The 15401-nt window shown below is 41.3% G+C and overlaps 1 protein-coding gene across 4 annotated transcripts in view; it reads left to right on the forward strand.

The window, feature by feature from the left end:
* The window catches only part of TTC28 (tetratricopeptide repeat domain 28), a 935607-nt gene that overhangs the window by 769585 nt on the left and 150621 nt on the right, over positions 1-15401 (forward strand). For all 4 annotated transcript variants that reach the window (XM_063913174.1, XM_063913173.1, XM_063913175.1 and 1 more), the window contains one exon: positions 3382-3522. In XM_063913174.1, coding sequence (XP_063769244.1) covers positions 3382-3522 — 141 coding nt within the window. The remainder of the gene's footprint in view (positions 1-3381; positions 3523-15401) is intronic.

Below are 15401 nucleotides of genomic sequence, written 5' to 3' on the forward strand. Positions count from 1 at the left end.
GAAGAAGTAGGTCTGACTTCTCTCCCCTCAGTCCCACGATGCAGAGAGCCTGTAGCCAGCAGGTCTTCCTGAAAATAAAAAACCTAACATAAAGTCTTTTAGAGAAACTCAGTAGAGCTCCCCTAGTGTGTGACCCATCACTCCTGGGCACAAAGTCTAACTGAGGTCTGGAGGAGGGGCATAGAGGGAGGAGCAAGTTCACACCCATTCAAAGTCTTATAGTGTGCCCATGTCTCCTGCGGATCCCGTCTATACCCCATGGTCCTTACGGAGTCCCCAGCATCCTCTAAGACGTAGGAGAAATAGTAACAACTAGACACAAACATAGACAAAAAAACACTGTATTGAATATAAGAAAACACCAGAAGCCCAAACGAAAAGCAGGAAAAAGTAAGAAACAGGAATCATAAGAGGCAAACCAGGACAGATTGTAACCAGGTTAATGCAAGGACAGAACAGCAGACTGGCATGTATGAAGGGATATTGGGAGTAGGAGCACAGGACAGACAGGATCCAGGAAACAAACAGTTATGATTTGCTGTAAAATCATAATAGATTAGATTTGAAGAATCCCAAAATATCTGAGAGGCTACAGAACAGGATTATGTATGCGGTTGCACCTGGGCGGAGACCATGGGTAAAACTGGTAGATTATAGCTAAATGGCAAGGACAGGGCTTGTCTGGTAGTTACGACAATAAGCCAGCATGGGAGGTTTGCCAACAGAAACAGGTGCTGCAGTTTGTCAGATGAGCAAGGAGAGACAACATCTGCTAGTGAGACCTGGCCACTACTTACTGTATGTCCAAAGCACCCTGTATAGTGCACCCCGTAGATAAACATGGATTACTGTATGTCCAAAGCACCCTGTATAGTGCACCCCGTAGATAAACATGGATTACTGTATGTCCAAAGCACCCTGTATAGTGCACCCCGTAGATAAACATGGATTACTGTATGTCCAAAGCACCCTGTATAGTGCACCCCGTAGATTAACATGGATTACTGTATGTCCAAAGCACCCTGTATAGTGCACCCCGTAGATAAACATGGATTACTGTATGTCCAAAGCACCCTGTATAGTGCACCAGGTAGATAAACATGGATTACTGTATGTCCAAAGCACCCTGTATAGTGCACCCCGTAGATTAACATGGATTACTGTATGTCCAAAGCACCCTGTATAGTGCACCCCGTAGATAAACATGGATTACTGTATGTCCAAAGCACCCTGTATAGTGCACCCCGTAGATAAACATGGATTACTGTATGTCCAAAGCACCCTGTATAGTGCACCCCATAGATAAACATGGATTACTGTATGTCCAAAGCACCCTGTATAGTGCACCCCGTAGATAAACATGGATTACTGTATGTCCAAAGCACCCTGTATAGTGCACCCCGTAGATAAACATGGATTACTGTATGTCCAAAGCACCCTGTATAGTGCACCCCGTAGATTAACATGGATTACTGTATGTCCAAAGCACCCTGTATAGTGCACCCCGTAGATAAACATGGATTACTGTATGTCCAAAGCACCCTGTATAGTGCACCCCGTAGATAAACATGGATTACTGTATGTCCAAAGCACCCTGTATAGTGCACCCCGTAGATTAACATGGATTACTGTATGTCCAAAGCAGCCTGTATGGTGCACCCCGTAGATAAACATGGATTACTGTATGTCCAAAGCACCCTGTATAGTGCACCCCGTAGATAAACATGGATTACTGTATGTCCAAAGCACCCTGTATAGTGCACCCCGTAGATAAACATGGATTACTGTATGTCCGAAGCACCCTGTATAGTGCACCCCGTAGATAAACATGGATTACTGTATGTCCAAAGCACCCTGTTTGGTGCACCCCGTAGATAAATATGGATTACTGTATATCCAAAGCACCCTGTATAGTGCACCCCATAGATAAACATGGATTACTGTATGTCCAAAGCACCCAGTATAGTGCACCCTGTAGATAAACATGGATTACTGTATGTCCAAAGCACCCTGTATAGTGCACCCCGTAGATAAACATGGATTACTGTATGTCCAAAGCACCCTGTATAGTGCACCCCGTAGATAAACATGGATTACTGTATGTCCAAAGCAGCCTGTATGGTGCACCCCGTAGATAAACATGGATTACTGTATGTCCAAAGCACCCTGTATAGTGCACCCCGTAGATAAACATGGATTACTGTATGTCCAAAGCACCCTGTATAGTGCACCCCGTAGATAAACATGGATTACTGTATGTCCAAAGCACCCTGTATAGTGCACCCCGTAGATAAACATGGATTACTGTATGTCCAAAGCACCCTGTATAGTGCACCCCGTAGATAAACATGGATTACTGTATGTCCAAAGTACCCTGTATAGTGCACTCCGTAGATAAACATGGATTACTGTATGTCCAAAGCACCCTGTATGGTGCACCCCGTAGATAAATATGGATTACTGTATATCCAAAGCACCCTGTATAGTGCACCCCGTAGATAAACATGGATTACTGTATGTCCAAAGCACCCTGTATGGTGCACCCCGTAGATAAACATGGATTACTGTATGTCCAAAACATGGATTACTGCACAAGAATGGTACAAAAACTATGTTTTAACATAATAGACTTTTCCATATTCAACATGTTATACAATATTAAGTGATTAACAATGCTGTGAGTTCCACCTGAAGCCAGTTACAGATGAACAGTGGTTACTAAAGGTGTTAGTCTGTGACATGGATAGTAAATGCAGCAAAAGTTGTACAAATGTAAAAAACCCTAAAAAAAAGTGTCGACCTTTTGACCCTGCCGACCTTTTGACTGTCGACCTTTTGACCCTGTTGACCTTTTGAGTCAGGCGACATTTTGATTGTTGACTTTTTGACCATGTCGACAGTTTGATTGTCGACATTTTAGACCCCGTTGAGTTTTGTTTGTCGACCTTTTGACCCTGTCTACCTAATGCATGTCGACCATTAGGGGTCGACCTATTGACTGTAGACCTTTTTAGTGTAGATCTATAGACCAGATACCACAGTGACCACCCTTCTGATTTATTCTGAGCATACACCTTCAGATTAAAATTACTGTCAGACCAATAGACCAATGATCTGACATGCTGGCAGCATCCAGATTATGGCAGCAGTATTTGGTGCTTTTAGTCTTTCGGCATGTCTCTAATGCACCTCTAATGCTGTATTTATTGTAGAATTTTGTGCAGATCTTATTTTCATTAGCAACATACTTTGTTGTGCTGCTCAGCTGCAACCTGTTTATTGGATACGCTATTCATTTCTAACATCTTTCTGGCTTTATTGCTTACAGTCATATAATTAAAGACATTTTTTAAAGTGTTATGTTGTCTGCTTTATCTCCAGGACTTGTGCAAGCAGCGAAACAGAAAGTGAGGCTGGAGATTATATGGACCAGCAATATGATGACCTTAACAATAAAATAAACTCTGTAACAGACCCAACTGGATTCCTCAGGATGGTTAGCAGAAATAACACTTTCAACAGGTAGGGGGCACTGCAAGCAAGGTACTAGTTTATGGTTTAATGTCATTTTTTTAGTGCCAGTGTAAAAAGTGCACTATAATTCAGTGGCTGATCTTTGTTAGCTCTGTCCGTCCTATCCCCCTGATAAAACTTTTAATGCCAGTCAATTAGTAGAGACATTTCTGCCGCTGCAGAGGAACGGCACTCTATAAAATGCAAATGTTATTATTATGAAATTGTTCTTTATCTCAACTATTATGAGATCCCTACATAACTCAGTGTGGAACATAATTGGCTTCTTTCAGCAGATCTAATTATCCATAGAGCAGCAATCTGTTCTGTTCTGTGACATATATCACTTTACTGTGGGTAAGGACTGTACTTTCCTGGCTACTTGTGAACCTACAGAATCGGTGTTTGGCTTATGTATGGAAGCTCACTAAAACTGCAATGCAAGAACAACAACTATGGGCTAAGTGGAAGGGGGGTCATTTCCCCACCTTGGCACATCATTTGTTAGCTAGTGCATTCTTCCTCATTTGTTACTGATTTTACTAGTAGTACATATATATTTGCATGGCAGTATGTAGTGTGAAGTGTCAATAGTTTCTATGGGTGGATTGATATGGAATATGCAGTGGGTTATGCTTTACATTTATCTATATTTTCTAATGACATTTAGAGGCTATTCTAAATCTAAAAGCTTTTTACTGTTATTCATATAGGTTGTATTTGTAGTATATTTTCTTGTTTGTAGATCTTTATTTCAATACAATGAAACGTTTGCAAAATGAGTTGTTATCGGAAGTGTCACCATTTGTTAAATAAAATTGAATACCTTGAGGCATCTCCTCATTCATTGTCAAGGCAAAATGTATTTTATCATAAAAACGGCAAATATTCTTTTTTCTAAATCATGGGTGGTGAACCTTTTTTCTACCAAGGGCCATTTGGATATTTGTAAAATCCTTCGGGGGCCATACAAAAATTATCAACTAAAAAATTAGCCTGCCCCCAGTAGATATGCCCCCAGTAGTTATGCCCCAAGTCAGTAGTTATGCCCCCAGTCAGTAGTTATGCCCCCAGTAGATATACCCTAAGTCAGTTGTTATACCCCAGTAGATATGCCCCCAATCACTTGTTATGCCCCATTAGATATGCCCCCAATCAGTTGTTATGCCCCATTAGATATGCCCCCTAGTAGCACCGCTTACACACACATTAAAAGAAAAAAAAACACAATACTCACCAGCCCCGCTCCTGCTTCCGGACCGTTGCCCTCCGCCTGGCCGCCCGCTCCCCAGAACTATGGGAGAGACGTCATGACATCTCTCCCATAGCACCACACAGCCGCACACACACAGACTGCCAGAGCCGGAAGCCAGAGCTCAAGAGTGAGCTCGTGCCTCCGGCTGCTGCTGAGGGGAAGGAGCCGGAAGCCCGCTAGTAACAAAATCTCAGTGGGCGCTCGGCATCTCCCTCGGTTAGGTGAGCCTAGCCGGGCCGGATCAAGTGGCTCTGCGGGCCTTATACGGCCCGCTGGCATGAGGTTCCCCACCCCTGTTCTAAATGCTTGTAAATAGTACAGATGCACTCAGCTTTGGTTGAATACTCTGGTCTCCTAGGATCCAATAGTTTCTTTAAACCAGGCCTCAGGTGTTGCAGCCAAACAGACACTGGGGCAGATGGATTAAGCCTGGAGAAGTGATAAAGTGGAAGGCACCAGTCAATCAGCTCCTGTCATGTTACAGGCTGGGTTTGAGCAATTACAGGTGCTGACTGGCTGATGCATTATTACCTTCCACTGTATCACTTCTGCAAGCTTAATACATCTGCCCCACTATTCTAATTGTCAGTGCTACAATCCTCTCTTCAGACCAGCAAGAACCATCTTCCTTCTCCTCAGAAACCAAGCCTTTCAATTGCTTCCAAAATGGCTGCTCTATTAAAGTAATTGTTTTGGCAAAGTATTTGCACTAGTAGGAGCTCTCTATCTATTATTAAGCTCTGCTTGGAATTGTTCCATTATATTTAGGATTATGGGGGTCATTCTGAGTTGTTCGCTCGTTGCCGATTTTCGCTATGCTGCGATTTGTTGCTAAATGCGCATGCGCATGGTACGCAGAGTGCATGCGCTAAGTTATTTAACACAAAACTTAGTAGATTTGCTGGTGTTCGTGCACGCGCTTTTCAGTCGCACTGCTGATCGGTGAATGATTGACAGGAAAGGGGCCTTTCTGGGTGGTAACTGAGCGTTTTCCGGGAGTGTGCTAAAAAACGCAGGCGTGTCAGGGAAAAACGCGGGAGTGTCTGGAGAAACGGGGGAGTGGCTGGCCGAACGCAGGGCATGTTTGTGACGTCAAACCAGGAACTAAACGGACTGAGCTGATCGCAATCTAGGAGTAGGTCTGCAGCTACTCAGAAACTGCAAGAAAATATTTAGTAGCAGTTCTGCTAATCTTTAGTTCGCTATTCTGCTAAACTAAGATACACTCCCAGAGGGCGGCGGCCTAGCGTTTGCAATGCTGATAAAAGCAGCTAGCGAGCGAACAACTCGGAATGACCACCTATGTCAGGTATCAGTGTATCGTGTAAGATGCAAAACTCAGAAAAAACCTCAACGTGAAATAGTGGTGATCTGAGTATCACTATCAACAATCACAATCAACCAACACAAAATTATATATAAAGTGCTCTATTTTTTTCGGGATTATGTTGCTCAGTATAAGAAAAGAACATGTACAGTACATGTAAATTCTGAAATCTAAAATAGGAATAATTACCCTTCTCATGCCTAGTCAAAATCCACCACAGTGGTCACACACCACCATCATATTCCGCAATGTGTTATCACAGATATAAACCACTTACACAGATAAGACAGGTAGTCAGCCTAAAAATAATAATATTTTCTCCAATATAGGTTAACTGAAAATTGTAGCAGTGTATGGTACGCTGAGTTCCAAAGAGAGATATTTGGGGCAAGATGTAATGGGGCCTGAGATCGCCAGACATGCGGGAGGCCGGCGAGCTCAGGCATCTCTTTAAAGCGGCAATACCTTACAGTGCATCCGGAAAGTATTCACAGTGCTTCACTTTTTTCACATTTTGTTATGTTACAGCCTTATTCCAAAATTGAATAAATTCATATTTTCCCTCAAAATTCTACACACAATAACCCATAATGACAATGTGAAAAAAGTTTTTTTGAGATTTTTGCAAATTTATTAAAAATAAAAAAAAAATAAGAAATCACATGTACATAAGTACTCACAGCCTTTGCTCAATACTTTGTTGATGCACCTTTGGCAGCAATTACAGCTTCAAGTATTTTTGAATATGATGCCATAAGCTTGGCACACCTATCTTTGGGCAGTTTTGCCCATTCCTCTTTGCAGCACCTCTCAAGCTCCATCAGGTTGGATGGGAAGTGTCGGTGCACAGCCATTTTCAGATCTCTCCAGAGATGTTCAATCTTATTCAAGTCTGGGCTCTGCCTGGGCCACTCCAGGACATTTACAGAGTTGTCCTGAAGCCACTCCTTTGATATCTTGGCTGTGTGGGTAGGGTCGTAGTCCTGCTGAAAAATGAACCGTCGCCCCAGTCTGAGGTCAAGAGCAGTCTGGAGTAGGTTTTCATCCAGATGTCTCTGTACATTGCTGCATTCATCTTTCCCTCTATCCTGACTAGTCTCCCAGTTCCTGCCGCTGAAAAACATCCCCACAGCATGATGCTGCCACCACCATGCTTCACTGTAGGGATGGTATTGGCCTGGTGATGAGCCTGGTTTCCTCCAAACATGACGCCTGGCATTCACGCCAAAGAGTTCAATCTTTGTCTCATCAGACCACATACATTTTGTTTCTCATGGTCTGAGAGGCCTTCAGGTGTATTTTGGCAAACTCTAGGCGGGCTGCCATGTGCTTGTTTACTAAGGAGTGGCTTCCGTCTGGCCACTCTACCATACAGGCCTGATTGGTGGATTGCTGCAGAGATGGTTGTCCTTCTGGAAGGTTCCCCTCTCACCACAGAGGAATGCTGTCGCTCTGACAGAGTGACCATCGGGTTCTTGGTCACCTCCCTAACTAGGGCTCTTCTCCCTCAATCGCACAGTTTAGAAAGAATCCTGGTGGTTCCGAACTTCTTCCATTTATGGATGAAGGAGGCCACTGTGCTCATTGGGACCTTCAAAGCAGCAGATATTATGAGGCATTGTGTGTAGAATTTTGAGGACAAAAATTAATGTATTCCATTTCAGATTAAGGCTGTAACATAACAAAATATGTAAAAAGTGAAGTGCTGTGAATACTTTCCGGATGCACTGTACAAGGCATGGTTTTGCCTTGTAAGTGTTTGCCTCTTTTAAGAAAAAGTTTGAGATTGGCCGGCATCTCGCATGTCCGGCGATCTCAGACTCCATTACATTCCACCGAGAGAGTAATAGTGTCAGAGTTCTTATAATGTTTAGACTAACATGTGTCTACAATACATTACATTACATTTCATAAGATAAAACTTTGCCTTTAACATAAGTATTGGACGTTCAACACCTGTTAGTCAGCATTCAGCATACACCATAAATTTCAGGAATAAATGAACACACAAGCTTTCAACAAGTGTTCTTTAAGTTTGACTTGGAGGTAGCTGGAAACAGAAGTCCAATGTATCCTGGATGGGACTTGTAATCTCTTTACGTTCCACATAACGCGTTTCTGCAATAGCCGTTATTATCGATTCTTACGCCGAAAGCCACTGTTTTACTTTGATGATTTTTTGTGTATTACTTGCATAGGAGTTGATCATTGCCTTGAAAATGAATTGGCAGCACTGAGATCAATGTCTGGCAAGGGCTTTCTGCTCTCATGTAATAGGGAAGTCTTGTAGCTTAAGTTAAGGGGTCTGATTCTGAGTCAGACACTGCAGTGATATCGGACGCTGTGTGGCAATGTTTCGTCCGGGCATGCATCTGAGTTGCAACAATTTTGTTTGCACAAATGGGCTAATTCAGTCCTTACTGCATTTCCCTGATGTTCATGAACTGTGCGTGTGCAGGACGCATGTGCAGAACGGGTCTTGCGGTCGCGGTGCAGATATCTGAATGTCTCTGCCTGATTGACAGGCAGAGGCTCGTGGGGAGGGACCGGGGTGGTCGGCATTCGGTAAAACAGCAGCGTGTTGCCCCCATTTTCTGGGAGTGGCGAAGCAAGGAGTGCACCAAGAGATGCAGTTTCCTTGGCCCCACAAGCCGCACTGCTACGGCAAGGCTGAGTAAGCTGAAGCTTACTTAGCCTGCCGTAGCAGATGAATATTGCGACTGCTGGTCACGGTGTTCACCTGATATGAGAATGCATCGCAAGTTCTCTTGCATTTGCATTGCTAAGGACTGCAAATGCAAAGCTGCTGCGAGCAGCTTTGTATTTGCAATCATTAATGAATTATGCCCAAATTACAAAGTTTGGTGCAAGGTAGCGGAAATGCATGGGGTTTTGTGGGCGGTGACTGGGGTCTGCACCTCCCATAGGGCTGATGCACGTTTTGATGGTGCATCTAATGGGGAGTCAAAAGAAAAATGTCAGGGTCTACAGAAAGTGAAAGTGAGCGTTTGAATCCTTGCACATTTGCAGACCAACAATGCGCCATGCCTCCCGACGCGTATTGTTATGCATATTATGCAACTTTATACACATTTTATAGCTATTCCGTTAACAGCACTAATCTGGTGTCCCTGGTGTATTGTGAGTGGCTTCGTATGCAGCTACAAACGAATAAGACACAGTATTTAGGAAATAAGTACACATTGCTACCTATGGTGGAGCGTCTAAGTTGAGCCAAGCATCTCACACCATATGGCGCAGAAACACTAGGTGAATGAGGACACAAGTATTTAAAGGATAAAATAAAAAATTAAAGTGATGACATATAACGGCTTCTCAGAGATCCCACGTTTGTCCTCAGAAGGAGACATACAAACATAGAATTTGACGGCAGATAAGAATCACTTGTCTCATCTAGTCTACCAATGTACACGCTCACACTTATACATTAGTGTTAATTTTTGTTGGGAGCCAATTAACATACCAGCATAATTTTAGATTGTAAGAGGAAACCAGAGTACCCAGAGGAACCCCACCCAAGTATGGGGAGACTATACAAACTTCACACACTTAGGGCCATGGTGGGAATGGAACCCAAAACCTCAGTGCTGTGAGGCGGTAATGCTAACCATTACACTATCCGTACTGCCGTCCTCTCTTATTTCGCTGTAACATTCCTTTATTATTTCACTAATATATTATTTAGATTAATTATGCAATGAGACATCTATTTATTTCCATTTTCCATAGATACCCGTTCTGTATACATAAACCAATTGTGTAATAAGCATGTAGAACTCTGAATGAGCACATAATAAGTGAAAGGCTGTATGCATTTTGTGAATATCCTGGTCTTTCTCATCTCTGGGAGCACCATACATTTGAATCCTAATAAAACGTGAATTAGGAGAATGACATCTTTTCTGCTGTTCACCAAGCAGCCAGTTTTATAGGCACCTAGTGGCCTCATTCATCAGCAGGACCAGTAATGGTCTAGCATGACCCTTAACGTTGTCTGCTTAAAGCCCATGAAGCATGCAACCGGTGAGAGCAAATCACATAGGAATTAGTATGGAGCATTTTATTCCTTTTATGATATACATTTCAGCATTGAAATTCTTATATTGTGTGGAAGGTTCAGCACTAAAAGGACAAAACTGAATGCAATTTTCTGAAGGCAGACATTTATGTTAATGAAGAAATGCGTTCTTTACCTTGAAGTCATCAAATAGCAAAGATGGCTTGTTTAGAATATCAATTAGCACTGCAAGTTTTCAGACTGACTGTCTAATGAGAATGACATTTTCTCACTAATGAATTACCACAAGGTATGTTTTATTTTATTTCCTCTCCTATTTTTTTATTCCCGTAAGAATTAGCATTTTAAAATCTCATTATGAGCCAAATGCAAGGTGAATAACGACAGCCATGGACCGTTGTAGATATTTGTGAGCTACTTCATCTTCATAATAAGATGCACTATGTCTTAAAAGTTATCAGCCCAAAATATTCCATCTCATGTTCAAAAAGGATACCAGACCTATGCTTAAGTTGTGTTGTCATGGCAACCAATTAGCTAATTAGCTATTCTCCCTCTAATATGTGAGGCTCATTAATTTATATTGCAATTCTGTATTGTTTATAGTTTAGTGTGGATATCTCTAGTATCATCTGTTTTATGAATGTTTTGAGGTTCAAGCTAGCATTGCAGTGACCAGACCGTGTCAGTTATTGTCTATGTGGGAGAACACTGGTCCATTAATTTTCATGGCTGGGTGATAATCTGTTTTATAGGAGTCACTTTAATTGGGAGTGTGTAAATACCTGTTTGCAAAACCTTTCGTTTGCCAAACTGGCAGTCTGTGTTTTGCTTTTTGTAATTGTGGGAGTACATTGGTTGTATATATAAATGGGGAGTACCTGAAGACATGCAGTGCACTGGCCCATGAATGTATATGTCTCTACATAACTCAGTGTGGTTCCCATGCTTGGCAACAGCAAATAATCATACTGAACACAGATGGGTTCTTTTGTTACACACAGATATTATGTATTATGTTTGCAGCTAAAGGTGTCTATCTAGAGTTTTATGTTTTAGAAGCAAATCCGAAAAGGAATCAGAACAGATTATCACCTAGGATGGAGATTAGTACTGTACTTAATCACGTTCTAACTTTCATTTATTTTGCAGTCAGATATACTTATAAAGCAGCCTTCTATTGGTGTATGGTATGTTTGTCTTTAGGTTATTTTGTATACGAGTATGCTTTAGTCTCCCTTGACTTACAGTATATGTAGAAATGTGAAATGCTCTATTCCAGGACTCTTATTGTTCTTTTTATTGATCCTTCAATTGATAAATTCTGGTTGACAGATATATTTTGACAGTGTATTAAAGTGACTAGTATGTTTTCAGGTGGTATAGGATTGCAATCAAACTGAAGTATATTGATTTAGCAGTCTACTTTTATATATATACAATGTGGTGATAAAGTTTCCCTTTCTGTACTGAAGTTCTTACTAACTGTCAGAATGCTACAGAATTTAGTAGTATACTATAGTACTATTAAAGGCATTGAAGAGAAGGATTAAACATGTAAAAAAAAAAAAGTTCCCAATTCTGCCAATAGGGGAAACCGGCATTTTGGTGTCACCCTCTGGAAGGGTAACACCTGGGTTATGCCTCCTTGTTATGCCTCTACCACTGAGCGTCCTCGGCAGAAGACCGTTACCAGCAATGCCGACACTAATAAGAAAGCACACATGAGATAAGATAGATACAGAGAAATAAGTAAACGGAACTATGGAACAAGAGTAAACTGAACTGCTGGAAAAAACAAATACAATTTAATAAATATGTAATAAGTAAAAAGCAAAGAATAATACAAAACAAACACATAATGACAACACATATTAAGGCCCTTTGGGGACAAGGAATCATTTGAATTCTAACTGCAATAGTTTTTTTAGTCCTATCTCATCCGCGCATAAGAGAGGCAGACATTCTATAATCCTGTATCGTAAAGCAGCTAAAGTGTGTCTAGCAGTAACAAAATATGTAGCCACTGGCTGCCTACTGTGGCTCTTTTCCAAAGCTTGACAATTGCTCATTGATGGAGCACCATACGCTATATAAATTGGTGTTCTGTTTTGCCAACATATGTTTTGATATTGGTATGTAGGTATATAAAGTTTGACGAGGAAGAATTATATATTAGCCCATGACTGTCTAGTTTATAGGAGGCTTGTGTTGATTATTCCCTTAGTGTTCTCTTGTCCAGCATTTGCCGCACTAACACTCTTTCATTTGTGAATTCAAATTTATCCCCAACGTGCAATATATTAAAAGAACCAAAAATAACTGGTTTGTAGAGTAACAATTAAAGCCTTTATACAATTCAACAGTAGAACTGTATATTATAGGAATGACCTTGTACATGGGATTGCAGAGTTGATTGTGTCCATATTCATCAACAGTTTATTCAAGTACGGTCTGTTCTGTATTTTCCTTTTGGATGTACACCGTACTCCCTATTTAACACAGCTGCGCCACAGTTCGCTGAGGTTTGAGAATAGTCCCCACGGATCTTTGTTTCCGTGCGTCTACATTGCCGGGCAGATATGGGAGCAAACAATTTGCTTACAATTCTTGGGATAAATCAGTATCCGTGTTTATTCAATTACAGTATCTGGACGTCATCTGGCAAACATCTGCTGTTTATGTCCATGTAGACCAGATTTTCCTGATGACTCTAACAACTAGATTAGCTGGAGGGAAGCCAGGTGTCGCGAGGAGCTCCTATCTCCAGCAGTTTCATCATTATGGAAACATTTTCATGAAGATATTTCACACATAATTATTTCATCACTTAATTTGTAGAGAAATGAAAAGTGCTGTTATTACTCTTCTCCTTATGAAAACCTTCACTTAATACACACTGTGCAATTACACATTAATATCCTGCTTCCTATTTAAAAAAGTCCAATTTATCATAAACTGGCCAAAGACTTACACAAACTGTGTAAGAGTTGGATGGAATTTGAAAGGCAACGTAATGAGTCTAATGCTGTGATATAATATTGAACAGATAAATGGCATTAGAAATGAATATTCTAGTAGCAGGATGAAGAGATGAATTCCATCAGTAAAAAATATTATGTCATAGCTCCTAAGAAGATCAGTAAAAATCCAGCAGCCTAATGACACCCCCCCTCTCCCCCACATCCTCTAAAGCGGGACTTCCTCGTGCGCATCCAAAAAGGGGCGTGGTCCATTAAAAGGTGGCATTGCTTCACGGAAATGCCGCGATTGTGAGCCACGCCTCCCATTTTCGTCATTGTAGGGGCGTGACCAGTGCTCTGTGAGCTGCTGGTATGCCCCAGTCCCTCTGCTCCCCACTAATAGATGCTGGGCGCATCTATTAATGGTGACAGGAGTCCCCCACCCCCCCCACCGCGGGTCTTTGCTTGACCCCAGACTTCACCCTTGCAAGTTGTGTATGTGTGTTTTTGTGTGTGTGTAGTGGGGGGATAGGATGGGGAGTGGTTCATGTTTTTTTTTGTAACACTGCAAATATCTGCTTGCCTCCCAACTGGCAGGACATGTCATTTCCAGATGTGTTTGGGCAAAGTGGTGCTTATTTTTTTTTCCTGATTTTGCGTATCTATATGTTGGGAGGTATGTCCCTGTAACAGATACACCTCCAGAGAAGCTTATCTGTGGCCAACATTTAATAGCAGTTACCTGAACACTCCCTATCTACACTCCGCATGCAAAACAATTCAGAGTTGCATCTACAGTATATGTTACTGGTATCTCTATTTTATGTACAGATTGTATTGCTAAGACAGGAGGTTTTCACTTATGTCTGATGCCAACTTGTTTTTATAACGTGTAACCATTTTCTGATTTGTAAACTTGATCATGTTTGCTTTAATATTGCCAGCTCATCAGTGGAATAACATAGGGGTGATTCATATAAGCGACCCTCTGTGCAGTTTCCTGATGGTGGGGTAACTGTACATGCGCATGACCCCTTCTGCACATGTGCAGAACGGGTCCAGCGATGCGATCGCAGTAATGCGAACACCTCTGCCTGATTGACAGGCATAGGTGTTTGGGGTGAGGGACAGGTGGCCGGCGTTGCTGGAAACGGGGGCAAACAGCTTTGCAATTGCAATCCTTAGGGAATCACCTCCATAGTGGTGAATGTGGGATCAGCACAATTTTGATTAGCATGATGGTGATACATGAGGAGGGATGTAGCAACCTCTTGCAGTACATCCCGCCACTTACCGTACTAACATATGCAATTAGTATTGCAAAGGGCAGCTCTCCCGATGGGCACAATAGGAGTAACAGGAAATGTAGGATCGTTGCTAAAATGCTGTTGGCTACACTGTATGCCAGATACTAAAATTACATTTTGCTTTGTAAAAGGAAATTTGTAATAAAAAGATGCTTAACGGTGACGATTATTGGTATTCAGTCACTAGTTTAAGTGGGTTGCATTTTTCCATGATCTGTGCACAATTTATTATGGTAAGCACATTAATAAAAAAGAATAAACCAATGAATACATATTATATGCAAAAGTGTAACATATAAAAAGACAGCCCCACTAGTGTCCCATAGGGTATGAGTAATATCATATATTAATCAGCATCAAACTAGCAGCAGCTTATTCATGGCTTGGACACATTTGCACATAATAAAATGCCATGGACGCACAGCTTTAGTGCTGTAAGTGAACACTAACCTCCATATTTAGTGGTGGTAAAATCCAAATAAAGTCTATGGACAATTTTGTATAGACATTACCTGTATGGCTGAACGGGGTAAATATAAGCAATGAGCACCATTCTGTAGAAATTGAGACACTCATTTATAAAACGTAATACATTTTTTCTTGGAATAGGATTGTTCCATCTGTCAAATACTGATGTATTTTCTTAAGGTAATATCATATTGTGTCTGCAGCATAAGTATTCCCGGTATGGATGGCTACCTTGTAGACAGCTGCATGCATATGATTGTTTAAAAATATGTTTTCAAGGAGCTCAGACTTTCTCTCTTTTAAATGGTAAAGTGGATTTGCAGACTGTGGTGCGTTCCCTGCCATTGCACATTATCATTTTTCTACCTTCGTTACATGCTTTTTAAGTACTTTGCTTCTTAAATGCAGTACTATTTCCAACAAAAACCAAGATTTATATCACCTGCAGGCTGTAGTTCTACTTTCTGACTCTTCAAATGCATAAATTTTTTTTTTTTTTTGACAGGTATTTGAGATTTATATCCACGAA

Source organism: Pseudophryne corroboree, chromosome 1 (genome assembly GCF_028390025.1).
Source record: "Pseudophryne corroboree isolate aPseCor3 chromosome 1, aPseCor3.hap2, whole genome shotgun sequence".
NCBI classification, from domain to species: Eukaryota; Metazoa; Chordata; class Amphibia; order Anura; family Myobatrachidae; genus Pseudophryne; species Pseudophryne corroboree.